This window comes from Dendrobates tinctorius, unplaced genomic scaffold (assembly GCF_039654945.1).
Source record: "Dendrobates tinctorius isolate UK_male_01 unplaced genomic scaffold, ASM3965494v1 ptg000063l, whole genome shotgun sequence".
In the NCBI taxonomy this organism is placed as follows: Eukaryota; Metazoa; Chordata; class Amphibia; order Anura; family Dendrobatidae; genus Dendrobates; species Dendrobates tinctorius.
The window spans coordinates 7,606,923-7,634,464 of NW_027361731.1; the positions used below are offsets into that span (position 1 = coordinate 7,606,923).

Genomic DNA, 27,542 nt, shown 5'->3' on the forward strand with positions numbered 1-27,542 from the left:
GGTGAATTATGGGTATAGTTTTATATTTGGAATGAATAAGGTTTAGTTTCATCCTTTTGTCAGCAAACATGAGGAATGACAACAGACAACCCTTTTAAGAAGATCCAATTTCCGTTAAAACTATTCCAACTAGAGATGAGCGACTTTGCCTATTTTAGGGTCGAGTCGGGTTTCATGCAACCCGACTTTCTCAAAAGTCGAGTCAAACGAAATCAGCCAACTATCGTGAAAAGTCGAAGGTCCGACTGAAACACGATACCCAATGCAAGTCAATCGGGAAGCATAGTCGGCAGGGAGTGGAGGACAGTAAACACACCTACATGCCGGACCGCTTTTTTAAAGTGCGCGAAAACTCTCTCTCCCCGGATGCTACACATGTCATCTCGTTGTCCACAGTGTACATCCTTGCTCAGTGGCTGAAAAAAGTCACATGCAAGCATTCTGGGAAATCCGACTTTGGCGCTCGTTTTGCCGACAGCATGGCCGACTTAACGCTGTGGTCGGGTTTCAGTCGGCGAAACCCGACTTTGCCATAAGTCGGTGACTTATGAATCTGGCTGACCTGTTTCGCTCAACTCTAATTCCAACATTATGAACATAAAGGTTTCTCCCCTATGTGACATCTCTGATGTTTATTAACAGTTGATTTCCAAGTAAAATATTTCCCACATTAAGAAAATGAAAAAGGCTTCTCCTCTGTGTGAGTTCTCTGGTGACTAACAAGATGCTGTTTCCGGTTAAAACATTTACCAAATTCTGAACAGGACAAAGTCTTCTCCCCTGTGTGAGTTCTCTGGTGACTAACAAGAGGTGATTTCTGGTTGAAACATTTACCAAATTCTGAACAGGACAAAGTCTTCTCCCCTGTGTGAGTTTTCTGGTGACTAACAAGATGTGATTTCTGGTAGAAACATTTCCCACATTCTGAACAGGAAAAAGGCTTCTCCCCTGTGTGAGTTCTCTGGTGGTTAACAAGAACCGATTTTCTGTTAAAATATTTCCCACATTCTGAACAGGAAAAAGGCTTCTCCCCTGTGTGAATTTTCTGGTGACTAGCAAGAACAGATTTTCGGTTAAAATATTTCCCACATTCTGAACAGGAAAAAGGCTTCTCCCCTGTGTGACTGCTCTGATGACTAACAAGAACCGATTTCCAGTTAAAACATTTCTCACATTCTGAACAGGAAAAAGGCTTCTCCCCTGTGTGAGTTTTCTGGTGACTAAAAAGATGTGATTTCTGGTTGAAACATTTCCCACATTCTGAACAGGAAAAAGGCTTTTCCCCTGTGTGAGTTCTCTGGTGGTTAACAAGAACCGATTTTCGGTTAAAATATTTCCCGCATTCTGAACAGGAAAAAGGCTTCTCCCCTGTGTGAGTTTTCTGGTGACTAACAAGAACCGATTTTCGGTTAAAATATTTCCCACATTCTGAACAGTAAAAAGGCTTCTCTCCTGTGTGACTGCTCTGATGACTAACAAGAACCGATTTAGAGTTAAAACATTTCCCACATTCTGAACAGGAAAAAGGCTTCTCCCCTGTGTGAGTTTTCTGGTGACTAACAAGTTGTGATTTACGTGCAAAACAGTTCTCACATTCTGAACAAGAAAAAGGCTTCTCCCCTGTGTGAGCTCTCTGGTGGTAAACAAAATGTGATTTATGTGCAAAACATTTCCCACATTCTGAACATGAAAAAGGCTTTTCCCCTGTGTGGATTCTCTGGTGCTTAACACAATTTATTTTATTGCTAAAACATTTCCCACATTCTGAACAGGAAAATGGCTTCTCTCCTGTGTGTATTCTCTGGTGCTTAACATAATCTGATTTATTGCTAAAACATTTCCCACATTCTGAACAGGAAAAAGGCTTCTCCCCTGTGTGAGTTATTTGGTGTGTAACAAGATTCCCTTTCTTGTTAAAACATTTCCCACATTCTGAACAGGAGAAAGGCTTCTCCCCTGTGTGAGTTATTTGGTGTGTAACAAGATTCCCTTTCTTGTTAAAACATTTCTCACATTCTGAACAGGAAAAAGGCTTCTCCCCTGTGTGAATTCTCTGGTGTACATCAAGATTCCATTTCCAGTTAAAACATTTTCCACATTCTGAACATGAAAATGACTTCTTTGCTTTAGGAGCTGTATGTTTTTTAATGCCTCTTTTGTGACTTTGATTTTCCTTAGTAGTCGGTAATGAATCAGAAGATGGGACCTGTTCCATAGGATCAGATGACAGATCTTTGCTGTGAATGGATGATGGTATATCTGGAGTAACAGCAGTCACTTCAGTTGTATTTTGTAGGATCTCAAGATCATCAGATTTAAAAATTGGAGATGTCAGCTGTCCTTCTATTCTCCTGGTACAGTCATCTGCTAAGACAAAAAACAATTATTTTTTAATAAAATATCCTTGATTTTTATATTTTTGAATATTTCTACTTAAACTGTTCAAAAAAATGGGAAGCTACTTAACTATTTACCAAGACAATGACAGTTCACAGTCTCATAGAAAACCTTGCTGGATGAACCAGTAGTGTGTGGTGATCCCAATCCTGATTCTGCATTGAAGCATTACAATGAAACACTTCAAAGTGCCCTGGATGAATTTGCACCCCCTATAAATAGAACACCACAACGCAGACGGCGACAACCCTGGCACACGGTGCAAACACGTTTCCTGCAGCGGTGCTCCAGGTGCGCCGAACGTCTGTGGAGAAAATCCAATCTACACGAAGATTTCATCCATTTTAAGTTTATGCTTAGAACATACAACACTGCCCTTCACCTCTCCAAACAAACCTATTTCAACACCCTCATCATCTCACTGTCCAATAACCCGAAACGTCTCTTTGACACTTTTCATTCTCTACTCAATCCAAGAGTACAGGCCCCAACCACTGAGCTCCGAGCTGACGATCTGGCCAATTACTTCAAAGAAAAAATTGACCAGATCCGACAGGAAATTATCTCCAAATCCCCTCATACCATGCACTGTCCTCCCTCCCCCACTGCATCTAACTCACTCTCTGATTTTGAACCAGTCACAGAAGAAGAAGTAAGCAGGCTCCTTGCATCTTCTCGCCCAACTACCTGCACCAGTGACCCATTTCCGTCACATCTCCTCCAGTCCCTTTCCCCTGCTGTCACCCCTCACCTAACTAAAATATTTAACCTCTCTCTCTCTTCTGGTATTTTTCCCTCCTCATTTAAGCATGCCATCATACATCCACTACTTAAAAAACCATCCCTCGACCAAAACTGTGCCGCTAACTATAGACCTGTCTCTAATCTTCCCTTCATCTCTAAACTCCTGGAACGCCTGGTCCACTCCCGTCTTATCCGCTATCTCTCAGAAAACTCTGTTCTCGACCCTCTCCAATCCGGTTTCCGCTCTTTACACTCCACTGAAACTGCCCTCACTAAAGTCTCTAATGATCTGCTAACAGCTAAATCAAATGGTCATTACTCCATGCTAATTCTCTTGGATCTCTCTGCAGCATTCGACACTGTGGATCATCAGCTCCTCCTCACTTTGCTCCATTCCATTGGCCTCAAGGACACCGTTCTCTCCTGGTTCTCCTCCTATCTCTCCGACCGCTCCTTTACTGTTTCTTTTGCCGGTTCCTCCTCCTCTCACCTTCCCCTTACTGTTGGGGTTCCTCAAGGATCGGTTCTAGGCCCCCTCCTCTTCTCCTTGTACACTGCCCCTATTGGTCAAACAATCAGTAGATTTGGTTTCCAGTACCATCTCTATGCTGATGACACCCAATTATACGCTTCTTCTCCTGACATCACGCCAGCCTTTCTAGAAAACACTGGCGATTGTCTAAACGCTGTGTCTAATATCATGTCCTCACTATATCTGAAACTGAACCTGTCAAAGACTGAACTCCTTGTGTTTCCTCCCGCTACTAATGTACCTACACCCGACATTGCCATTTCCGTCTGTGGTTCCACTATTACTCCCCAGCAACATGCCCGCTGTCTTGGGGTCATACTTGATTCCGAGCTTTCCTTTGCCCCCCACATTCGATCACTGGCTCGCTCTTGTCATCTGCACCTCAAAAACATTTCTAGAATTCGACCTTTTCTTACTTTTGACTCTGCAAAAACTCTTACTGTTTCTCTTATTCATTCTCGTCTCGACTATTGTAACTCTCTTCTAATCGGTCTCCCTCTTACAAAACTCTCCCCTCTCCAATCTGTCTTGAATGCTGCAGCCAGGATCATATTCCTCACCAATCGTTACACCGATGCCTCTACCTTGTGCCAGTCATTACACTGGCTACCCATCCACTCCAGAATTCAGTATAAACTTATTACCCTCACCCACAAAGCCCTCCATGGCTCAGCACCACCCTACATCTCCTCCCTTGTTTCAGTATACCACCCTACCCGCGCCCTCCATTCTGCTGATGACCTGAGGTTAGTATCCTCAATAGTCAGAACCTCCCACTCCCGTCTCCAAGACTTTACACGTGCCGCGCCAATTCTTTGGAATGCACTTCCCAGGTCAATACGATTAGTCCCCAATCCCCACAATTTTAAGCGTGTCCTGAAAACGCATTTATTCAGACTGGCCTATCGCCTCAACACATTAACCTAACCTATCCCTGTGTGGCAGAGCCAAAAATTTTACCATAACCAGGTTCCCAGCATCATGTTCCCACATGCTTTATGCATCCATTAGCCCTCTGTGTCTGTACTGTTACACACTTAACATTATGGCTGGTCCATACAATCAGGGCAACTGTTACCACCCACCTTTCGTGTCTACCTCTTTCCTCATAGACTGTAAGCTTGCGAGCAGGGCCCTCACTCCTCTTGGTATTTGTTATAATCTACTGTATGTGATTATTGTTATGCTGTAATGTCTATTGTCTGTACAAATCCCCTCTGAAATGTAAAGTGCTGCGGAATATGTCGGCGCTATAAAAATAAAATTTATTATTATATTATTATTATCCACTCCCCTGTCACATTTACTTTCCTTGCTTTGGCAACGGTAAATGTATTTTGGTCCTGCCAATAAAGCCTATTTGAGTCTGAGTTCAACTTTTTATTCATTCTGCCTCCCAAATAACAAATAAAAAGAAACCAATCAATGTTATGTAGGCGAAAATAATACCAATTCTCATCTCACAAAAAACAAGACCCCACTCAGGTCCATCATCTGTCAATGGAAAAACAGAGGTTCCCACACTATTAGTGGCTGAAAGGCTGTTAAAAAGCAACAAGGTTTCTATAAACCAATCCTGCAAAATCCGCTCTCACTTCTGAGCCTTGCAGTGTGCTCACACAACATTTAGGATCCCTGTATTTAGCAATATTATAGTGAGAAGAACCCACTTAATTTATGGTGTGTGTCTCCTGGAGCACAATCTGGGCACTATGTGTTGGGTAATAAAATGGCAAATGTGTAATTTTCACTCTCCAACATCCACTGCGTGTTAATTTCCGGAAAGTGACTGTGGAGTGAAAATATTCAGTCCTCCTATAGATTATAACCCTCAGTGAATTAATTTATAAAATGGAATCACTTTATGGGGATTTTGACTGTTCTGGTTTTCTGTCATTTAGTTATATTAGGGCTCCTGCATATGGTGTGTCCAATCTCATCTGGGATCTGTTCCTGGGGTCCAGCTGGAGTGATCTGCTCCCTACTTCAGCCAATTGGAATGTACCACACCCTACTAAAGCTCAAAGCATATGGCCGGAATCTGCCAGATACAGCGTTGTTCTCCTCTGGTTCAGTCCTCTGTGCTCAGCTCGCGGCTTGTGTATTTGTCTCCTGTTGTGACCGTGGCCCGTTTACTGACTACTCTTGTGTCTTCTGATTCTGTATTCTGTCCGTCTCACATAAGTGAGGCAGGACAATCCCACCACAATCAAGCTATCAAACAGAATGAACAGGTAAAAAAAGACAGAATAAAGAAATATATATATATATTACATCCTCAACAACAATGTATGAACAAGGGGAGAGCTCCAACAGTAAACTGGAGATGCACTCATTAATGGTGGAGCATTGGAGCTACTATGAGTCCTGACCAGAAGATTAGAGAAAATAACATTGCTCCCCATTTCAGGAGAGATTGTGCAGTAATCTGAATTTCTTAGGATCGAAAACAATATAATTTATGACATGGAGTGAATCCATGAAGCCAGGGATTGAGCCATGCCAACACATCTCCTGCAGGGGTGAATAAATGTATATTACAGCCATCAGCCACACACAGCTTAGAGATATATCTGGCACAGGTGTAATGGTTTTCCTGTAGTTTATCACACCCTCCTTGAAATAAGTTTTAATACAAACTGAAAAGTCAGCAGGCCTGGATTGATAATCTGCCCAGGCAGGCAAATACCCACTGCAATCTTCTGCACAGGCCCTGGTGTGCGCGTATTCTCTCCGTGGACGCGCTGACCAGGACCGCGGTGGCATGCATCAGCTCGTGAGCGCAGCCCTCGTCAGTGCGGAGAAGCAGTAGAGTGCGCACTAGGGCCTGTGCAGAAGTTTGAAAAGCCCACCGCCGCCGCTGCCCTCTCCTGAAGCTTTCCCAGGGGACTTGTTCCATCCTGTCCCACAGTGGCTCCCAAGCGCTGCTGCTGCGGTGGTGGTGGTGGTGCTGGCGGCGGCTCCTCCACTCAGCCGTTCCCCCGACACTGAAGAACGGGGGTGCAGCCGAGCAGGCACTGAAAGCTGGATGCATCAAGAGGATGGTGCGGCTGGCAGCGGAGCTCCTGCTGCTGCTGGGACTTGTGCTGCTCACTCTGCACATCACTGTGCTGCGAGGGAGTCCTGCCAGCCCAGCCAATGTCAGCAGCCAGCACTAGGTGAGTCTGCTCCCGGCTACCACACTCCCAGAAAGTTTAGGAAAACTTTACTAGATGCAGGGACAGAGATAAGTGATGGATGATACCTGCGGCCCCAACCCTGGGTGCAGTGTGAACATGATGATGTGGGGAGGGGGGTTAAAGGGGGACTGCACATGGTGATGTGGAGAGGGGAGGTTAAAGGGGGACTGCACATGATGATGTGGGGGTTTAAAGGGAGACTGCTCATGATGATGTGGGGAGGGGCTTAAAGGGGGACTGCACATGAAGTGGGGGTTAAAAGAAACTGCAAAGCATGACATGGGGTAAAGGGGACTGCACATGATGATGTGGGGGTTAAAGGGGGACTGAAAATGATGTGCGGAGGGGGGTTAAAGGGGACTGCACGTGATGATGTAGGGAGTGGGGTTAAAGGGGGACTGCACCTGCTGATGTTGGGAGGGGGTTAAAGGGGGACTGCACATGATGATGTTGGGAGGGGGTTAAAGGTGGACTGCACATGAAGTGAGGGGTTAAAAGGAACTGCAAAGGATGACATGGGGTAAAGGGGACTGCACAGGATGAAGTGGGGGTAAAAAGGACTGCACATGATGAATTGGGGGAGGGGGACTGCAAATGATGAAGTGGGGGAGGGGACAGTAGACTGCAAATGATGAATTGAGAGTGTGTTAAGAGGGAAAGCAATTGAATTGAAGGTGGTGGGTGGGGATAGCAAATGATCTGGGGAGAGAGTAAATAATGAATTTTGCAGGTGGGGGAGTAAATGTATTGAATGTGGGGGTAGAGCTGTTGATAATGAATAGAGGGTGGGAGTGAGAAGACATGAAAATGAATTGGGGCGGAAGGGGCATAGGGAGGGGCGTGGAGTATGCAGTGACTGGTAATGAATTGGTGGAGAGAGTACAGGTGCTAATTTTATATATTAGGTGGGGAAAGTGGCTATGTATAGCTAGAAGGGGCTCAGTGGCGTATTATAATTTATATATGGAATGGTGGGTTGCATAATAACCAATTATGTATTACTGGTGGGTGCATATCTGTATTCAGATGTGTAGTGTAGAAGAACAGGAAAAAAGGGGAATGTGCTCTGGAAGCCGTGCTGTAGGTAACTGTTATTTTATGCAGAGATGAGTCCTGGCTGGAAGAAGTAATGGCGGTCTGCGCTGCATGAAAAAGAAAAGCAAAAATATAGGACTTCAGCTAGAGACATCACTGGTGAGTCAGTGTGCTACCTGTACACTGACACTATACACTTTACACTCCTTGACAGAAGTTATGTCGCTTATCCATGTTATGTAAATAAAAGCTTATAACCTGACATTAAATTCATCCATTGGTTGTATTAATTATTCTTTTGGAAGCTGAAACCCTCCGAAATGTGGTTTAGGTTAAGAAAATAAATTGACACCAATGCAGAAAGTATTAAGTTACGTACCGGTAACGGTATTTTTCGGAAGCCCATGACAGCACCACGAGAGAGGGGATCCGCCCTTCGGGAACAGGAAACCTACAGATACAAAAGGGCGGCACCTCTCCCACGCATCAGTTGGATTACAGAGCTTGAGAGGCTACCATGGTTAGTACACCGCATATACACAATATATACAACCTATCTATCCTATTTACAATTCTTTAAACCATCTCCCACATAAGGTAAATTCGTGAAACAATAATTAAAAGGGGTACACCCCTATACGTGAACAAGGGAGGGAACTAAGGGTGCTGTCATGGGCTTCCGAAAAATACCGCTACCGGTACGTAACTTAATACTTTATTCGGACTCCCATGACAGCACCACGAGAGAATTACAGAGATGTAAACTAACTTAGGGAGGGACTACAGCCTGCAGCACCCTTAGCCCTGTGGAGGCACCCATGTCTAACCGATAGTGGTTAAAAAAGGTGGAAGGAGATGACCAGGTGGCCGCTTTACATATCTGGTCAATCGATACTCCTGATCTCTCTGCCCAGGATGAAGCCATGGCACGAGTGGAATGCGCCCTCAGGTTCTGTGGAGCCGGACCGCCACCTGCTGTGTAGGCAAGAGAGATAGCCTCCCTAATCCACCTCGCTAACGTGCGCTTTGACACTCTACACCCTTTCCTGGGGCCTTGAAAGGATAAAAGTAATGCGTTCTCCCTCCTCCAGGGATCCGTGGCTGCTAAATATTTAAGTAGGCATCTCTTAACATCTAGAGCCTGGAGTTTTTGTTCTTTAGGATTGGTTGGATTAGGGAGGAAGGAAGGCAGAACTCTCTCTTGTGTCCTATGAAAATGAGATGCTACCTTGGGAAGGTATGCCGGGTCTGGCCTTAGGATTACTCTATCCTGTAAGAATTCTGTGTAAGGGGGCAATCTGGAAAGTGCCTGTATGTCGCTTATTCTACGTGCAGATGTTATTGCTACCAAAAATGCTGTTTTAAGTGATATCGTCTTTAGTGAAGCAGAGTCCAGAGGTTCAAACGGTTTCTCTGTCATGGCTGTCAGGACTAAATTTAAGTCCCAAGGTATACACCTATCCTTGTGTATGGGTCTCGATCTGGTAACTGCCTTAATGAATCTCGCCACCCAATGGTTGCCGGCAATGTCGCATGCAAATAGGGCCCCTAAAGCTGAAACCTATACTTTTAATGTACTAGTGGAAAGGCCCAACTCGAGACCCTTCTGGAGGAATTCCAGAATCTGTTTTATGGGTATTCCATCCCTGATATTAAACTCAAAGGTGGACAGGAATTGCCTCCTGGTTCTAGCATAGATGTCTGTGGTGGTTTGTTTCCTACTTTTTAGGAGAGTATCGATTACACTTTTTGAGAAACCTTTATCCTTCAATATTGTCCTCTCAAACACCATGCCGTCAAACAGAGTCCCGCTACTTGTGGGTGGTTGACTGGCCCCTGGTAGAGGAGATCTGGAAGGTTCGGCAGTACCCAGGGATCGCTCACTGACATGGTCCTCAACCATGCAAACCAGGTCCTTCTGGGCCAGAAGGGGGCAATCAATATGACTTTTGCCCCGTCTTCCCTGATCTTCCTCACTACCAGAGGTAGAAGGTTCAAAGGTGGAAAAGCATAAGCCAGCGAGAAGTTCCATTTTATTAGGAGGGCGTCCACGGCCAGTGGATTTTCCCTGGGATTTAGGGAGCAGAAAGTTTTTTCCTTCCTGTTTCTCTGGTGGCAAAGAGGTCCACCTCCGGTTGACCCCATTTGTGGACAATCTGGTTGTAGATGTCTAAGTTTAAAGCCCATTCTCCCTGCTTTAGGGCCCTGCGGCTTAGAAAGTCTGCCTTCATGTTGTCTTTCCCCCTGATGTGGAGCGCGGTCAAAGATAAAAAAAAATTTTCGGCTATTTGAAGGAGACGTTCTGTTATCCGCATTAGGGCGTCGGAGCGGGTTCCACCTTGGTGATTGACATAGGCTACCGCTACCTGGTTGTCCGAGAGTATCCTCACGTGATGGCCCTGTAGATACATAATGAGTTTTTTAACAGCCAACTCAATTGCCAGCAGCGCCCTCTGGTTAGATGAGGTCTCAGTATCGGAGTCCCACTGTCCCTGAACCACTATGTCCTCCATATGGGCCCCCCAACCCCAAGAACTGGCGTCTGTGGTAATTACACGGGTTATCTGCATCACCCAGGGCACCCCCGAGGCTAAGTTTCCGTCATAGAGCCACCACTTAAGAGATGTAATAGTTGAGGGGCTTAGCAATACTTGACCCTGCAAGGAGCCCTCTAAGGTCCTGCTATTAACCAGGACATCTTTCTGAAGGGCCCTAGTGTGGAATTGTGCCCACTTGACGGCTGGGATACACGAGGTTAGGGAGCCTAACAAGGACATGGCCTGCCTGAGGGTCATGGAGGGTTTATTGATTGCCCGAAGAACCTGCTGCTGTATCTGCCGTAATTTCTCTACAGGTAACAGACACTGCTGAGTTTCTGAATTTAACAGCAAGCCCAGAAACCTCTGGACCCTTAAGGGCTGAAATCGGGATTTCTCGTAATTTATTATCCATCCCAGGTTCTCTAATCTGGACTTAGCTTCCTCTATCTGAGATAGACAATGGCCCACTGAATTTCCCACGATCAAGAAATCATCTAAGTATGGGACAATTAAGATGTCAACTTCACGTAAATGAGCCATAACTTCGGCCACTATTTTTGTAAATACCCGAGGCGCTGCTGAAAGACCAAAGGGCAGGGCTCTATATTGATAATGACGGATTACACCATCTATTGATACCACCACCCTCAGGAACTGCTGGAAATCTGCGTGTATAGGTACATGATAGTACGCGTCTTTCAAGTCCACGACTGCCATAAAACACCCTTCAAACAGCATCTTTATTGTCGAATTGATGGACTCCATTTTAAAGGTGCGATAAACCAATAATTCATTAAGGAAACGTAAATTAATAATTGTTCTAAATGTTTTATCCGGCTTTTGGATTAGGAATAAGGGAGAGTAGAACCCTTTTCCTCTCTCAGATTCTGGAACCTCTATCAGGACATTTTTCAGGCACAGGTTCAAGACCTCTGCTTCTAAGGCCGCTTGTTCGAGGGGTGAAGATCTTAAAGGTGTTGGTTTAAAAGGTATCCCGTGGGACCTGAGTGAATTCCAACCTGAGCCCGGTGGATATCACCTTCCGCACCCAGTCACTATTGGTGACCTGTAACCATGCTGGGAGGAAGGATGACAGTCTACCCCCCACGGGAATTGCTAGTCATTGGTTTTGTCTTTTTCGTTCTCTCGATGAGCGCCTGAACATGAAACCCGTACCTCTTCTCCTTCTATCCTCCCATCTGGGACGGTCTCTATTAAGTGAAGGGTTGCGCCGTCTCCCTTGACCGAATCTCCTCCTATTAAATGGACGTCGGTAAGGTGCGGACCAAAGGTTTGGGAATTTTTTCTTATCATGCCCGGCCTTCTCCAGCAGTTCGTCCAGGACTGCTCCAAATAAATACTCCCCTTCACATGGGATAGTGCAGAGTTTCGCCCTGGACTGAATATCTCCCGGCCAACACTTTAGCCACAGGGCTCTCCGAGCTGTATTAGAGAGCCCTGCCGCCCTGGCGGCCATTCTGACTGCATCAGCTGAGGCATCTGCTAGGAAGGCTGCGCCATCCTGGATTATCGGTAGGGCCCCAAGGATCGCCTGTCTAGATGTTCCTTGTTTTAATTGTGATTCTAACTGGTCCAACCAGACCATCATGGACCTGGCCGTGCATGTTGATGCTACTGCTGGTCTTAAGGAACCGGCTGCCATCTCCCAGGTATTTTTAAGGAAGGTATCTGCCTTCCTGTCTAGAGGATCTTTAAGGGACCCCATGTCCTCAAAGGGTAATGAGGATCTTTTTGATGCCTCCGCAATAGCTGTATCTAATTTGGGGGCCTTGTCCCAAGTATTTATTATTGAATCGTCAAAGGGATATCTCCTCTTGAGGGCTGGTGGTAGCGGCCCTCTTTTATCTGGCTTTTTCCACTCCCTGCGGATCAGATCCTGAATCTTTTCGTTTAGTGGGAAGACTCTACGCTTCTTCTGCTCCAGTCCCCCGAACATGACATCCTGCATGGATAATTGAGGCTTCGGCTCCTCCACCTCCATTGTCCCTCTGACTGCCTTCACTAACTTGTCTACTCAGTCAAGTGGCAGGCAAAACCGACCAGAGTCCTCTTCTTCTGAGGAGGACGAGAGAGATGAAACCTGGGAGTCCTTGCTTCTCCTCCACTCTGTCGAGGAATCCGACTCCACCGGGTCCTCACCCCTTAAACTTTCTGGCTGGGACAGGGATTTTAGGGTTTCTTTCATCTCTGCCCTAACTATATCCCTTAAACATGCTGCTACTGCGGGCGACTCCTCCGCCACTGTTTGCTGGATACAGGGGGGACACAACTTTTTGGGGCATGAGTCTGGTAACGGGCATGCACAGAGTGCGCATTCCCTGTGTTTGGTTTTACTCGTAGCTTTCTTCCCCTAGAATAAAACACAGAAGGAGGCCCCGTCACTGAGTGAGCATTCACGAAGATCACATACCAGTGCCACAATCAAGTACCGGAGAATGAGGAGGATTTTTCTCAGTCGATGCTCCTGTCCGCCTAGAGGAGCCTTTATGACTGGATTGGTCACTTCGTCCCGGACGCTCCTTACTGTCATGGGATTTTTTCTTCTTCTGTTTGACCTGCCTAAGGTCATCCAGGGGCGGCAATGAAGATTGTCGATGTTGCCGCCATTGCTGCTGCTTTTGCTGCTGCTCCTTTTGCTGCTGCTGCTGCCTCTCCATTACTGCACGCAATAATGTGGCCCAGGCAAGGCACCCATCCAGGGTCCTGCCTATATACCCCTCCTCCTCCGGACAGCAGATTTCCTTCCCTTGCCGCGCCCCCCCCAATCGGGCCTCCCTCCCCAGCTGGCGCTGCTCCGGTCAGGAGAACCGGCGCTTACCGGAGTCCTCCTGATGGGCGCCGCCATCTTGGGTCCCTGCGCCTGCGCAGTGCGCCGCCGACCCGGAAGCGCCCCCCGGCCCCGCCCCCTGATGTCACCGCGACTCCGGCATGACCGGAAGTCACGCGGGACGCCCGGGCACTGCACTATGGAGCGCTCCCCGGCCCCAACGCCCTGCAGCCGCCCCCCGACCACCGCGATCGCGCCGCTGGAGTTGGGAGTCCCCGGGGGGCATACTCACCAGCACGGTCTGCTTATGGAGACGGACCTCCTCCGGACGCCGCTCCCTCCTGTCTACGCCACCGCCGTGCCACCCATCCTGGGCCACCGTGGCGTCTTCCAGGAGCTCCGCACCAGGCCAAGGTAGGAAACCCCCTCGCTACCTGTACCGGCCGGCCGGCCGGCCTGGGATCCGGTCATCTGCAGGATCCCGTCCCCTCAGGAACAGGAAACCAACTGATGCGTGGGAGAGGTGCCGCCCTTTTGTATCTGTAGGTTTCCTGTTCCCGAAGGGTGGATCCCCTCTCTCGTGGTGCGGTCATGGGAGTCCAAATAAATATTGATCATTTAACCCCTTCACTACCAAGGGTGGTTTGCACGTTAACTCCCGGGCCAATTTTTACAATTCTGACCACTTTCCCTTTATGAGGTAATAACTCTGAAACGCTTCCATGGATCCTGGTGATTCTGACATTGTTTTCTCGTGACATATTGTACTTCATGTTAGAGGTAAAATTTCATTCAAATAACTTGCGTTTATTTGTGAAAAAAACAGAAATTTGGTGAAAATTTTTAAAATTTTGCAATTTTCCAACTTTGAATTTTTATGCCCTTAAATCACAGAGATATGGCACAGAAAAAACTTAACAAGTAACATTTCCCACATGTTTACTTTACATCAGCACAATTTTGGAACCAAAATTTTTTTTTGCTAGGAAGTTATAAGGGTTAAAAGTTGACCAGCGATTTCTCATTTTTGCAACACCATTTTATTTTTATGGACCACATCACATTTGAAGCCACTTTGAGGGGTCTATATGATAGAAAATACCCAAAAGTGTCACCATTCTAAAAACTGCACCCCTTAAGGTGCTCAAAACCACATTCAAGAAGTTTATTAACCCTTCAGGTGCATCACAGGAATTTTTTGAATATTTAAAAAAAAATGAACATTTAACTTTTCTTCACAAAAAAAATACTTCAGGTTCAATTTTTTTTTATTTTACCAAGGGTAACAGGAGAAATTGGACTGCAATAGTTATTGTGCAATTTGTCCTGAGTGCGCTGATACTTGATATGTGGGGGGAAACCACTGTTTCGGTGCATGGCAGAGCTCAGAAGGGGAGGAGAGCCGTTTGACTTTTTCAAAGCAAAATTGGCTGGAATTCAGATCGGACGCCATGTCACGTTTGGAGAGCCCCTGATGTACCTAAACAGTGGAAACCCCCCACAAGTGACCCCATTTTGGAAATTAGACCCCCCAAGGAACTTATCTAGATATGTGGTGAGAACTTTGAACCCACAAGGGCTTCACAGAAGTTTATAACGTACAGCCGTACAATTAAAAAAATCATATTTTTTCCACAAAAATGATCTTTTCACCCTCAATTCTTATTTTTCCAAGGGTAACAGGACCCTAAAAGTTATTGTGCAATTTTTCCTGAGTACGCTGATACCCCACATGTGGGTGTAAACCACTATTTGGGCGCATGGCAGAGCTCGGAAGGGAGGCAACGCCATTTGACGTTTTTAGCTGGAATTGAGATCGGACACCATGTCGCGTTTGGAAAGCCCCTGATGTACCTAAACAGTGGAAACCCCCCACAAATGACACCATTTTGGAAACTAGACCCCCCAAGGAACTTATCTAGATGTGTGGTGAGCACTTTGAACCCCCCAGTGCTTCACAGAAGTTTATAACGCCCGGGCGCGAAAATAAAAAAATCATTTTTTTTCCACAAAAATGAAATTTTTGCCCCCAATTTTTTATTTTCCCAATGGTACCAGGAGAAATTGGACCCCAAAAGTTGCTTTGCAATTTGTCCTGAGTAGGCTGATACCCCATATGTGGGGGTAAAACACTGTTTGGGCGCATGGCAGAGCTTGGAAGGGAAGGAGCACCATTTGACTTTTTCAACGCAGAATTGGCTGGAATTGAGATCAGACGCAATGTTGCATTTGGAGAGCCCCCGATGTGCCCAAACAGTGGAAACCCCCCAATTATAACTCCAACCCTAACCCCAACACACCCCTAACCCTGATCTCAGCCCTAGCCCTAGCCCTAACCCTAATGGGAAAATGGAAATAAATACATTTTCTTTTAATTTTATTATTTTCCCTAACTAAGGGGGTGATAACGGGGGTTAGATTTACTATTTATGGTGGGTTTTTATTTTTGGCAGCTGTTGCACGCTAAGGCTGGTTTCACACTTGCGTTTTTTTGCGTTGTTTTTTAGCGCAAAAAAACGCATGCGTTTTTTACCCTATATTTTACATGGGGTGTGCTTATGTGCGCATACACATGCGCTTGTACGCATTTGTATGCGCATGCGTTTTTTGTAGTGTGCGCTCGGGTGCACAAAATGCATCCTGTTGCATTTTTTGTGCGCCCAACTTGCCCCCAAAAAACGCATGCACACGCAATGCATTTTTTTTACAGCAAAGCACCCATTGAAGTCTATGGGTGCGCATACGTGCGCATTGTAATGCACATGTATGTGCAAAAAAACGCATGCTTTTTTTTAAAAAAACGCACCAAAACCCGCAAAAAATGCACACAAATGCATGATGCGTTTTTTCCATGCGCTTGTGTGTGCAAAAAACGCGCAGCAAAAAAACGCAAGTGTGAAAGTAGCCTAAAAGACGCTTTTTATTGTAAAAATAGTTTCTGCATCACCACGTTTTGAGAGCTATAATTTTTCCATATTTTGACCCACCGAGTCATGTGAGGTCTTATTTTTTGCAGGACGAGTTGACGTTTTTACTGGTACCATTTTCGGGCACGTGACATTTTTTGATCACTTTTTATTTCGATTTTTGGGATGCAGAATGAACAACAACCAGCGTTTCATGAATTTCTTTTGGGGGGGTGCGTTTACACCGTTCCGCGTGCGGTAAAATTGATAAAGCGGTTTTATTCTTCGGGTCCGTATGGTTACAGCGATACCTCATTTAGGTCTTTTTTTATGTTTTGGCGCATTTATACAATGAAAACAATTTTATATAAAAAATAATTATTTTTGCATCACTTTATTCTGCGAGCTATAACTTTTTTATTGTTTCACTGATGATGCTGTGTGGCGGCTCGTTTTTTGTGGGACAAGATGATGTTTTCAGCGGTACCATGGATATTTATATGCATCTTTTTGATCGCGCGTTATTGCACTTTTTGTTTGGTGGTATGATAATAAAGCATTATTTTTTTGCTTCGTTTTTTATTTTTATTTTTTTACGGGGTTCGCTAAAGGGGTTAACTAACGGGACAGTTTTATAGGGTGGGTCGTTACGGACGCGGCGATACCAAATATGTGTATTTTTATTGTTTTTTTTTTATTTTCAAAAAATGAATTTATTGGGGTATATTTTTTTTTACAATTTATTTAGCGATTTTTAAAAAATTATTTTTACACTTTTTTTTAACTTTATTACAATATCCCAGGGGGGACATAACTGTCATGTGACAGATCGCTGATCTGTCACATCACAGATCGCTGTGACAGATCAGCAATCTGTCACAGGCAGTGTGCAGGTTTCCTCCTTGCCTGCGCTTTGCAGGCACTGAGGAAGTCAGCTTCCTGCAGGCCCCCGGAGGTCCCTGCCGCCATATTGGATCCGGGGACCTGCAGGAAAGGAGACCCCCACAGCAGCGCTGCACATTGTGCCGCTGTGGGGGTTGCAGGGAAGCACGGAGGGAGCCCCCTCCCTGCCGATGATTCCCTTTAACCCCCGGTACAGCGCGATCGTGTTTGATCGCGGTGTGCCAGGGGTTAACGTGTCGGGGGCGGTCCGTGACCACCCCTGACACATAGTGCCGGGTGTCAGCTGTGATAATCAGCTGACACCCGGCCGCGATCAGCTGTGCTCCCCCCCGTGAGCGCAGCTAATCGTACTAGACGTACTATTCCGTCCTTGGGACTTAGGTCCCAGGTCACATGGACGGAATAGTACGTCCAATGTAGGAAAGGGGTTAATGGACACAGAGTGGTCAGATTTTGGCAAGACAAATGTTTTGTTGCCCACAGAAAGTAATGTGATATTCAAACAAATAATTAACTTAAAATACAAATATATGTTGCATAACATTGGTGAATGAAGTTGTTGTGCTATTAGAGTCATATTTAATATTTTGTGTGACTTCCATGAGCTTGAAGGACTGCATCCATGCGGCTCAACAATGATTCATACAATTTATTAATGAAGTCATCAGGAATAGCAAAGAATGCAGTCGTACATGCCTCCCAGAGTTCATCTAGATTCTTTGGTTTTGTCTTTCAAGCTTCCTCTTTCATCCTACCCCAAACATGCTCAATGATGTTCATGTTTGGTGACTGGGCTGGCCAGTCCTTGAGCACCTTGATGTTTTTTTGCCTGGAGGAACTTTGTTGTAGAGCTGGATGTATGAGATGGAGCACCATCCTGCTGCAGAATTTGACCCTTTTTATGATTTGGAATATAAGAGGTAGCTAATACTTCTTGATATTTTAGGCTATTGATATTGCCTTCCACCTTGCAATTGTTTTGCACACCCCCATACTGAATGTAACCCCAGACCATGATCTTTCCACCACCAAATTTAACTATTTTCTGGGTGTATTTTGGATCCATACGGGCTCCAGTAGGTCTCCTGCAGTATTTACGGCAGATGTGGTGTAATTCTACTGAAGATTCATCAGAGAAATCCACCTTCTACCACTTTTCCAGTGTCCATCTGTTTAGCAGGTTGTGGGACTTTGCAAATGCCACACGGTTTTTTTATTTGCCCTTTGTTTAGTGCTGGCTTCTGGGCACTGATTCGACCATGGAGGCCATTTCGAGACAGAATCCTACAAATTGCTCTAGTTGACACAGGGACTTGAGGTGACCAGGCCTGTTGGAGCTCTGCTGCAGTGGAAGAGGGGCTTGCTTTGGATTTTCAAACCAACAAACGTTCCTCCTGAGCAGTTGTCTTGCGGAGTCTGCCGGACCTGGGCTTGTCAAACATCTCCAGTCTCTTTGAACCTTTTTTTTAATTCTTTGTACTTGATGAGACACATTAAAGGTGCCAACCACCTCTGCAGTGGATCTGGTCTTCAGCCTCTTGATAATCCAGGCTTTGGTCACAGGGTGGATATTTGGCATGTTGTCAGAGCTCAAGTTGCAGCTCAAGTGAAGGTCTAGGGTGCTGGGTTTCTTTTTATACACATCCACTAATTAACCCATTATTTACTGAGCACAGGTGAGGATGTAAACTAGGATTGGGTGTATTGTATGACCAGGCGACAAAACTTTTGTCTTGCCAAAATCTGACCATTCTGTGTCCATTAAATGATCAATATTTCTGCATTGATGCCAATTTATTTTCTTAACCTAAACCACATTTTGCAGGGTTTCAGCTTTCAAAAGAATAATTTATACAAAGAATGAATGAATTTAACATCAGGTTATAAGTTTTTATTTACATAACATGGATAAGCGACATAAATTCTGTCAGGGAGTGTACACTCTGTACAGAGCTCCTGTGTATAATGTCATCAGTGATCACTATATTATCTGTACACTAACACTGTATACAGAGGTCTTGTGTATAGTGTTACTGGTGATCACTGTATTACCTGTACACTATATATAGAGCTCCTGTGTATAATGTCACCAGTGATCACTGTATTACCTGTACACTGATACTGTATACTATGTACAGAGCTTCTGTGTATAATGTCACCAGTTATCACTATATTATCTGTACACTGATACTATATACTATGTACAGAGTTCCTTTGTATAATGTCACTTAGTATTTTTTCTTATTATGTGGTGGCAATATGTGGTCTGGTCATGGTGTGATGGTATTTGTCCCTTGTATGTTTTATTAGTGGTCATTTAAAAAAAATGTATGTGACTCATTCCCTTAAAGAAAAATACATAAAAATATATTTATATTTAATACGTTAGAGTAAAATAGGGTCGGCCAAAAAAGTCTACCGTGGCGTGGTGGCAGCTTAAAAATTCTTTTGGCCAGAACAAAAGCTGCTGGCTATGTATGTGATCTGGTGTTTGATGGGAACTGTTAATATCTGATTGATGAGGATGTGGTGAAGTTGAGTTTTTCCAAGAGTGAGCGGTGGGACTGTGGAAGGTTCGAAGGGTGGAGGCGGAGCTGGGGTGGGGCCTGGGCGTAGTCTCAGGGGGGCCCGAAAATTTTGCCAGTATGGGGCACCGAAATTCCTAGTGGCAGCCCTGCTGCTCAGTACCACTTTAACTGTCCTCCATACACAATGCACAGTACCACTCCTCCTGTACGGTATATATACAATACTCAGTACCACTTTTCCTGTCCTGTATATATACACTGCACAGTACCACTCCTGTCCTGTTGTTGGAGAGACGACATTGGTCTTTGGGAGGGTTAATATTGGTTTATTATTTTCAGGAATACTATGGGAAATTAAGAAATACTGTATTTTCGGACTATAAGACGCACTTTTTTCCTTCCAAAATGTGGAGAAATATGGGGTGTGTGTCTTATAGTCTGAATGTACCGTCTCTGGGTATGGTGGGGAGGTGGGGGAGCGGCATCGGCAGAGCAGTGGGTCACAGAGGCCGTAGCCGGCGGCTGCAGCTAACTCCTGCGCCTGCTGCTAAAGAGAAATGAATTTTCATTGCATTCCACCCCCATGGATGTGGAAAGCATTGAAGATATTAATTTCTTTTTAGCATCCTGGTATGATTGGCCCCCATCCTGGTCCTGGTATGATTGGTCCCATCCTTATTCTAGTATGACTGGTCCCCATCCCAGTCCTTGTATGCATTGCCCTATCCTTATCCTGATATAATTGATCCCATCCTTTCCTTATCCTGATATGCATGGCACCATCAGAAAAGATTAAAAAAACAAACCACTACACTTACCTTCCTGGCGCTCCCTTGCAGTGTCCTGCTCCATTGCCAGCAGCTGTTTAATGCTTGTAAGCAGCGCATGGCAGGGATGTCATGCGCTGCTTGCAAGCTGAAGCGTAGCTGCCGGAATACTCAGTGCTCTGCATGCAGGGACTGTTTGCACGGAGAGCAGTGAGCATTTATTGCTCTTCAGTAGTGCACAGTGTCAGCTGGAGCTTTCCTGCTGCGGCTGGCTGTCATGTGTGCCGATACTTAAACCCTTTCTGCCATGTGTTGTACTATCTGGTCCATGTGCCCTGGGACTTAATCCCCAAGAATGGGATAGTACGTCACAGCCATCAGAGGCTCTCACAGAGTGAGCGCCGCTGATCGCGGCCAGGTGTCGGCTGATTATCACAGCTGACACCCGGCACAATGTCTCAGGGGCGGTCACGGACCGCCCCCGACACGTTAACCCCTGGCACACCGCGATCAAACATGATCGCGGTGTACCGGGGTTAAGGGAAGCATCGGCAGGGAGGGGGCTCCCTCCGTGCTTCCCTGAGACCCCCACAGCAGAGCAATGTGCAGCGCTGCTGCGGAGGCCTCCTTCCCTGAAGGTCCCCAGATCCAAAATGGCGATGGGGACCTTCGGGGGCCTGCAGGGAGCTGGCTTCCTCACTGCCTGCAAAGCGCAGGCATGAGGAAAGCCTGTGCAGTGCCTGTGACAGATCGCTGATCTGTCACAGTGATCTGTGATGTGACAGATCAGCGATCTGTCACATAACAGTGATGTCTCCTCTGAGACAACCTAATAAAGTTAAAAAAAAGTGTAAAAATAATTTTAAAAGAAAATCGCTAAATAAATTAAAAAAAAATAAAATTCCCTAATAAATTCATTTTTTGAAAATAAAAAAAATAAATAAAAGTACACATATTTGGCATTGCCGCGTCCGTAAGGACCCGCCCTATAAATCTGTCCCATTAGTTAACCCCTTTAGCGAACCCCTTAAAAAATAAAAATAAAAAACAAAGCAAAAAATAATGATTTATCATCAAACTGCCGAACAAAAAGTGCAATAACGCGCCATCAATAAGACGCATATAAATATCCATGGTATCGCTGAAAACGGCATCTTGTCCTGCAAAAAACGAGCCGCAATACAGCATCATCAGCAAAAAAATAAAAAAGTTATAGCTCGCAGAATAAAGCGATGCAAAAATAATTATTTTTTATATAAAATTGTTTTCATTGCATAAAAGCGCCAAAACATTAAAAACGACATTAATGAGGTATTGCTGTAACCGTACTGACCCGTAGAATAAAACCGCCTTATCAATTTTACCGCACATGGAACAGTGTGAACGCACCCCCCAAAAGAAATTCATGAAACGCTGGTTTTTGTTCATTCTGCGTCACAAAAATCAGAATAAAAAGCGATCAAAAAATGTCATATGCCCGAAAATGGTACCAATAAAAACGTCAACTCGTCCCGCAAAAAATAAGACCTCACATGACTCCGTGGGTCGAAATACAGAAAAATTATAGCTCTCAATATGTGGCGATGCAAAAACTATTTTTACAATAAAAAGCGTCTTTTAGCGTGCGACAGCTGCCAAACATAAAAACCGCCATAAATAGTAAATCAAACCCCCCGATATCACCCCCTTAGGTAGGGAAAAATAATAAAATTAAAAAAAGGTATTTATTTCCATTTTCCCAATAGGGTTAGGGCAAGGGCTAGGGTTAGGGCTGAGATTAGGGTTAGGGCTAGAGTTAGGGCTGAGATTAGGGTTAGGGGTGTGTTGGGGGTTAGGATTGGAGTTAGAATTGGGGGTTTCCACTGTTTGGGCACATCAGGTGCTCTCCAAACGCAACATGGCATCTGACCTCAATTCCAGCCAATTTTGCATTGAAAAAGTCAAATGGTGCTCGTTCTCTTCCCAGCTCTGCCATGCGCCCAAACAGTGTTTTACCCCCACATATGGGGTATCAGCGTACTCAGGATAAATTGCAAAACAACTTTTGGGGTCAAATTTTTCCTGGTACCCTTGGGAAAATAAAAAATTGGGGACTAAATGATCATGTTTGTGGAAAAAATACGATTTTTTTATTTTCACGCCCGGGCATTATAAACTTCTGTGAAGCCCTTGGGGGTTCAAAGTGCTCACCACACATCTAGATAAGTTCCTTAGGGGGTCTAGTTTCCAAAATGGGGTCATTTGTGGGGGGTTTCCACTGTTTAGGTACATTAGGGGCTCTCCAAAGACAACATGACACCCGCAGACCATTCCATTAAAGTCTGCATTCCAAAACGTCACTACTTCCCTTCCGAGCCCCGACTTGTGCCCATACAGTAGTTTTCTCCCACATATGGGGTATCAGCGTACTCAGGACAAATTGGACAACAATGTTTGCGGTCCAATTTCTCCTGGTACCCTTGGGAAAATAAAAAAAGGGGACTAAAAGATCATGTTTGTGGAAAAAATACGATTTTTTTATTTTCACGCCCGGGCATTATAAACTTCTGTGAAGCCCTTGGGGGTTTAAAGTGCTCACCACATATCTAGATAAGTTCCTTGGGGGGTTCTAGTTTCCAAAATGGGGTCACTTGTGGGGGTTTTCCACTGTTTAGGTACATCAGGGGCTCTCCAAACGTGACATGGCGTCCGATCTGAATTCCAGCCAATTTTGCATTGAAAAAGTCAAACGGTGCTGCTTCCCTTCGGAGCTCTGCCATGCGCCGAAACAGTGGTTCCCCCCCACATATCAGGTATCAGCATACCCAGGACAAATTGCACAATAACTTTTGCAGTCCAATTCTCCTTTTACCCTTGGTAAAATAAAAAAAATTGGACCTGAAATATTTTTTTTGTGAAAAAAAGTTAAATGTTCATTTTTTTTAAATATTCAAAAAATTCCTGTGAAGCACCTGAAGGGTTAATAAACTTCTTGAATGTGGTTTTGAGCACCTTAAGGGGTGCAGTTTTTAGAATGGTGTCACTTTTGGGTATTTTCTATCATATAGACCCCTCAAAGTGGCTTCAAATGTGATATGGTCCGTAAAAATAAAATGGTGTTGCAAAAATGAGAAATCGCTGGTCAACTTTTAACCCTTATAACTTCATAACTAAAAAAAAATGTTGGTTCTAAAATTGTGCTGATGTAAAGTAAACTTGTGAAATGTTACTTACTAAGCTTTTTGTGTGCCGTATCTCTGTGATTTGAGGGCATAAAAATTCAAAGTTGGAAAATTGCGAAATTTTCAAATTTTTCGCCAAGTTTCCGTTTTTTTCACAAATAAACGCAATTTGAAATTTTACCACTAACATGAAGTACAATATGTCACGAAAAAACAATGTCGGAATCACCGGGATCCATGGAAGCGTTCCAGAGTTATGACCTCATAAAGGGACAGTGGTCAGAATTGTAAAAATTGGCCCGGTCATGAACGTGCAAACCACCCTTGGGGGTTAAGAGAAATGAATATTCAGAATATTCAATTCTCAAGTATCAGCACACGTGACCACCGACAGCAGCAGGATGGCTCCAGCTGAGACTGTGGGTGCTACTGAAGATCAATTAATACTCACTGCTCTGCGATGAACAGTCCTGGCATGCAGAGAGCACTGAGTATTCCGGCAGCTGCCCTTCAGCTTGAAAGCAGCACATAACGTCCCTGCCAAGCGCTGCTTACAAGTATAAAGCAGCTGCTGGCGTCGGAACAAGATGCTGCCAGGGAGCGCTGGGAAGCTAAGTATAATCTTTTTTTTTAATCTTTTCTGATGGGGCCATGCATACCAGGATAAGGAAAGGATGGGACCAATCATATCAGGATAAAGATGGGGCCATGCATACAAGGACTGGGATGGGGACCAATCATAACAGGTAAAGGATGGAGCCCTGCAGACCAGGACAGGGATGGGGCCATGCATACCATTATAGGGATAAGGGTGATCATTCCTGCCAGGATAAGGTTGATGTGGACCATTTCTACCAGGAAAGGGATGAGAAGCCATGTATACTAGGGCGACATGGGGCCCTGCATACCAGGATAGGTATGAGGGCGATAGTTCCTGCCAGGATAGGGATTAGGAGGCCATGCACACCAGGATAGGGATGAGAGGCCATGTGTTTCAGGATGGAGATGAGGGGACCATATTTACCTGGATAGGGGATATTAAGTACAGAATTGACCACATTTTTGCTTTAGTCTTTTTTTTCCCCTAAATTCCTCCTCTAAAACCTAGGTACGTCTGATAGTCCGAAAAATACAGTGCATATATTGGAAAACCTATTTAAATGGATTATGTAAAGTAATCCCCTATCCCGCAACCTATGTAGTCGCTGGGGTACGACCGCTAGGACCCCCATGATCCCGAGAACTGGCGCTCTAAAGAAGAGGTCGATCATGCGCACTGAGGTGGCATTCACACATGGCACTTCAAATAACTCCTTTAAGATGTGTTGAAGGGTCACGACAAAGTATAAGAAAATCCACTGATCGGGTGTGGGGGGAGTGTTATAGTATGTGGGCTGGTGGGGTTTGTGTGGCAGGGCTGCTTTTTATCCCAGTAAGGCTCTGAAAATCAGGATAAAGGGAAACTGTTGCTATTATACAGAAATTCACACTTGACACTCACTGCACATTTAATGTTGTCAATCATAAAAGCAAATTTTGGCGAGAAAGACTGGACCTGGTCTTGTAGGGACCATATGAGCACATTCAGCAGCACAGAAGGGAGAGAAGGTAATATAGTAACATACTTATTAAAGTTGAAGGAAGACATAAGTCCATCTAGTTCAATCCATATCCTATCCTAACTTGGCCTTACATGTTGATCCAGAGGAAGGCAAAAAAAACCCATGTGGCAAACAGTAAGCTTCACATTGGGGAAAAAAATTCCTTCCCGACTCCACATAAGGTAGATTCATCCAATAAGATACCCGGGTTCTAGGAAGCCAACAGCATCATTACCCCCCGATTTCTGATACAGACCCATCATAATACTTTTCTTCAAGTGAATTTCTAATTTATCAGAACATTCTATGTACGCTGTCATTTGGCTTTGTAGTTTACAGACCTGGGCAGGTAACGGTCAGCGTCTCCTAATCCCAGGGGGTAGATTGATCCTCCAGGTCATAAGTTCTATAGAAAAGGGCTTTCAATGCCCAAAGCCATTTGAACAGTTTTGGGTGAAGGAGAATGTTGTGGTCTAGAGGCAAAATGGTGATCATGGTAATACGGCCGCACTACACCAACGATAAAGCAGCCACAGCCGGTGACTGAGAAGAATCTGTGACTTCTCTGCATTTAGTGGTTACTACTCACCTGGGTAGTCATATGTGGGAATCTCCTCTTTACACCGCTCATCACCTCTCACATATGTCTCTGTAGCATTAATATGGGTCAGATCATCACCCTGAAACAAATATTATAAAAGTTACAGACAGATGGAGAAGTCACATCTATGATCAGCTCTAATTCTGCCATCTCCACCGCTCTCATTACACAAGTATAAAACATATAATACTGGTGGACAAAACAAGACTGAGCACAAGATCTTCACAGCCGTCTGCACATCATAGGGGAGATCTCATGACACCTTCTCTCCATCTACCTGATGATCCTGAGGAACATTGGGATCTTCTTCTTTACAGTCCTGTGGAAGAGGACGGGGACATCTCTCTGGTGTTGTCCTCTTACTGGATAGATCTGGAGGAAACACATACAGGGACTGAATTCATTCTTTACATACAGATAATTATAGGCCGAATGTATTTAGTCCTGTCTATTACCTGGTGATGTGAGGGGCTGGGGAACCTCCATTATGACAGTTTTGTACAGATCTCTGTGTCCTTCTAAATACTCCCACTCCTCCATGGAGAAATAGACAGCAACATCCTGACACCGTATAGGAACCTGACACATACAATGATACCGTCATCCCCCGATCCCTTCATAGCGTTACTGTATAATGTCCCAACATTCCCCTTAGTGTCACCTCTCCAGTCAGCAGCTCAATCATCTTGTAGGTGAGGTCTAGGATCTTCTGGTGATTGATGTCCTCATGTATCAGGGGGTGAGGTGGAGGCCCCGTGATTGGGCTAAAGGGTCTTCCCCATCCCTCAGACACAGGGTCCTGACAGCGCTCACTAGAGTTCTTCTTCACTATTGTGTAATCCTGGTTATGGAGAGACACATTAATAAATCTCACTACAGACATTTCCAGAGTCCTCACCTCTCCACTTCTGTCCACCTGTTATTCCCATAGATAAGAATGATGTAATGTGACGTCATCAGGATCTCTCACCTCTCCAGTAAGCCGGAAGAGGATCTCTAGGGTGAGGTGTAATATCCTCTCCGCTATCTTGTCTCTGTCCATATCCATCCTTGATGGGTAAATCAGGAAAATTCTCTTATGTAGAAGATCTTCACTGAGAGGATCTGATATTGTAGAGACCTGAATGAGAAGAAGATGAGCCGATGTAACATCATAAAATCCTGTGTAATAATACAATTACTGGAGATAATAAGGGAAACATATGAGGAGATTATTTTACACTATTTTATTTTCTTCTTTACATATACTAATAAAACCTATATATTTAGGCCACAGACAACAAGCAGTTTCTTCCTCGGAGTCGGCAGCTGAATACGTTTCTCATAGACTCATCTTCCATAACGCTAATTCTCGTCTCATTTACCGACACTGGAATCGGCATTAGCAATACTGCAGGAGATATTCATTACACGTGACAGGAGGAATAACTACTTCATGATGAGGACGACATCTTCATCTTCTACTACGGCTCTAGAAACATATTTGTCCAGAGTCCGTCACTGACTCCATCCCCACCGGCCGTCTATATGAAGGTTTCCCGTCTTCCCCGCACTGTAATCTTCTATCACGTTAGATCTCATGTCTGATTCACACAGAAGTTTGAGGCTTTTCTAAAAGCTTTTTTGTAAGAACATCAAGACAGAAGTTATTTGCTGCCAATGTCTCCATATAATCTTCCATATATTACATGAAAAACACCAAAAAAAGTGTGAAAATATTCCTAAAATAATTATAATGAAGTGTTGAGGCACCAAATAGAAAGTTTTTACCCAGTATATGAACACATTGAACCAATGTTACAACCTCCACTATATTAAATCTTCAGGGTGACTATTTATAATCAAGACAATGGAATGAAG

General features: G+C 44.7%; 1 protein-coding gene across 1 annotated transcript; it reads right to left on the reverse strand.

Moving 5' to 3' along the window:
- On the reverse strand, positions 1-27,542 carry LOC141094229 (uncharacterized). Its single transcript, XM_073580037.1, has 6 exons — positions 26,653-27,542; positions 26,344-26,523; positions 26,138-26,261; positions 25,960-26,054; positions 25,671-25,761; positions 1-2,364 (listed from the first exon to the last, which is right to left on the reverse strand). Exons 1-6 carry the CDS (start codon positions 26,728-26,730, stop codon positions 671-673), a joined length of 2,262 nt encoding a protein of 753 aa, XP_073436138.1. The 5' UTR covers positions 26,731-27,542; the 3' UTR covers positions 1-670.

Coding starts and splice junctions, on each gene's coding strand:
- LOC141094229 (XM_073580037.1), bottom strand. CDS start 26,730: ATGGATATGGACAGAGACAAGATAGCGGAGAGGATATTACACCTCACC. Junction 26,055..26,137: donor CCAGCCCCTCACATCACCAG/GTAATAGACAGG, acceptor TGTTTCCTCCAG/ATCTATCCAGTAAGAGGACA. Junction 25,762..25,959: donor ATGTTCCTCAGGATCATCAG/GTAGATGGAGAG, acceptor TATTTGTTTCAG/GGTGATGATCTGACCCATAT.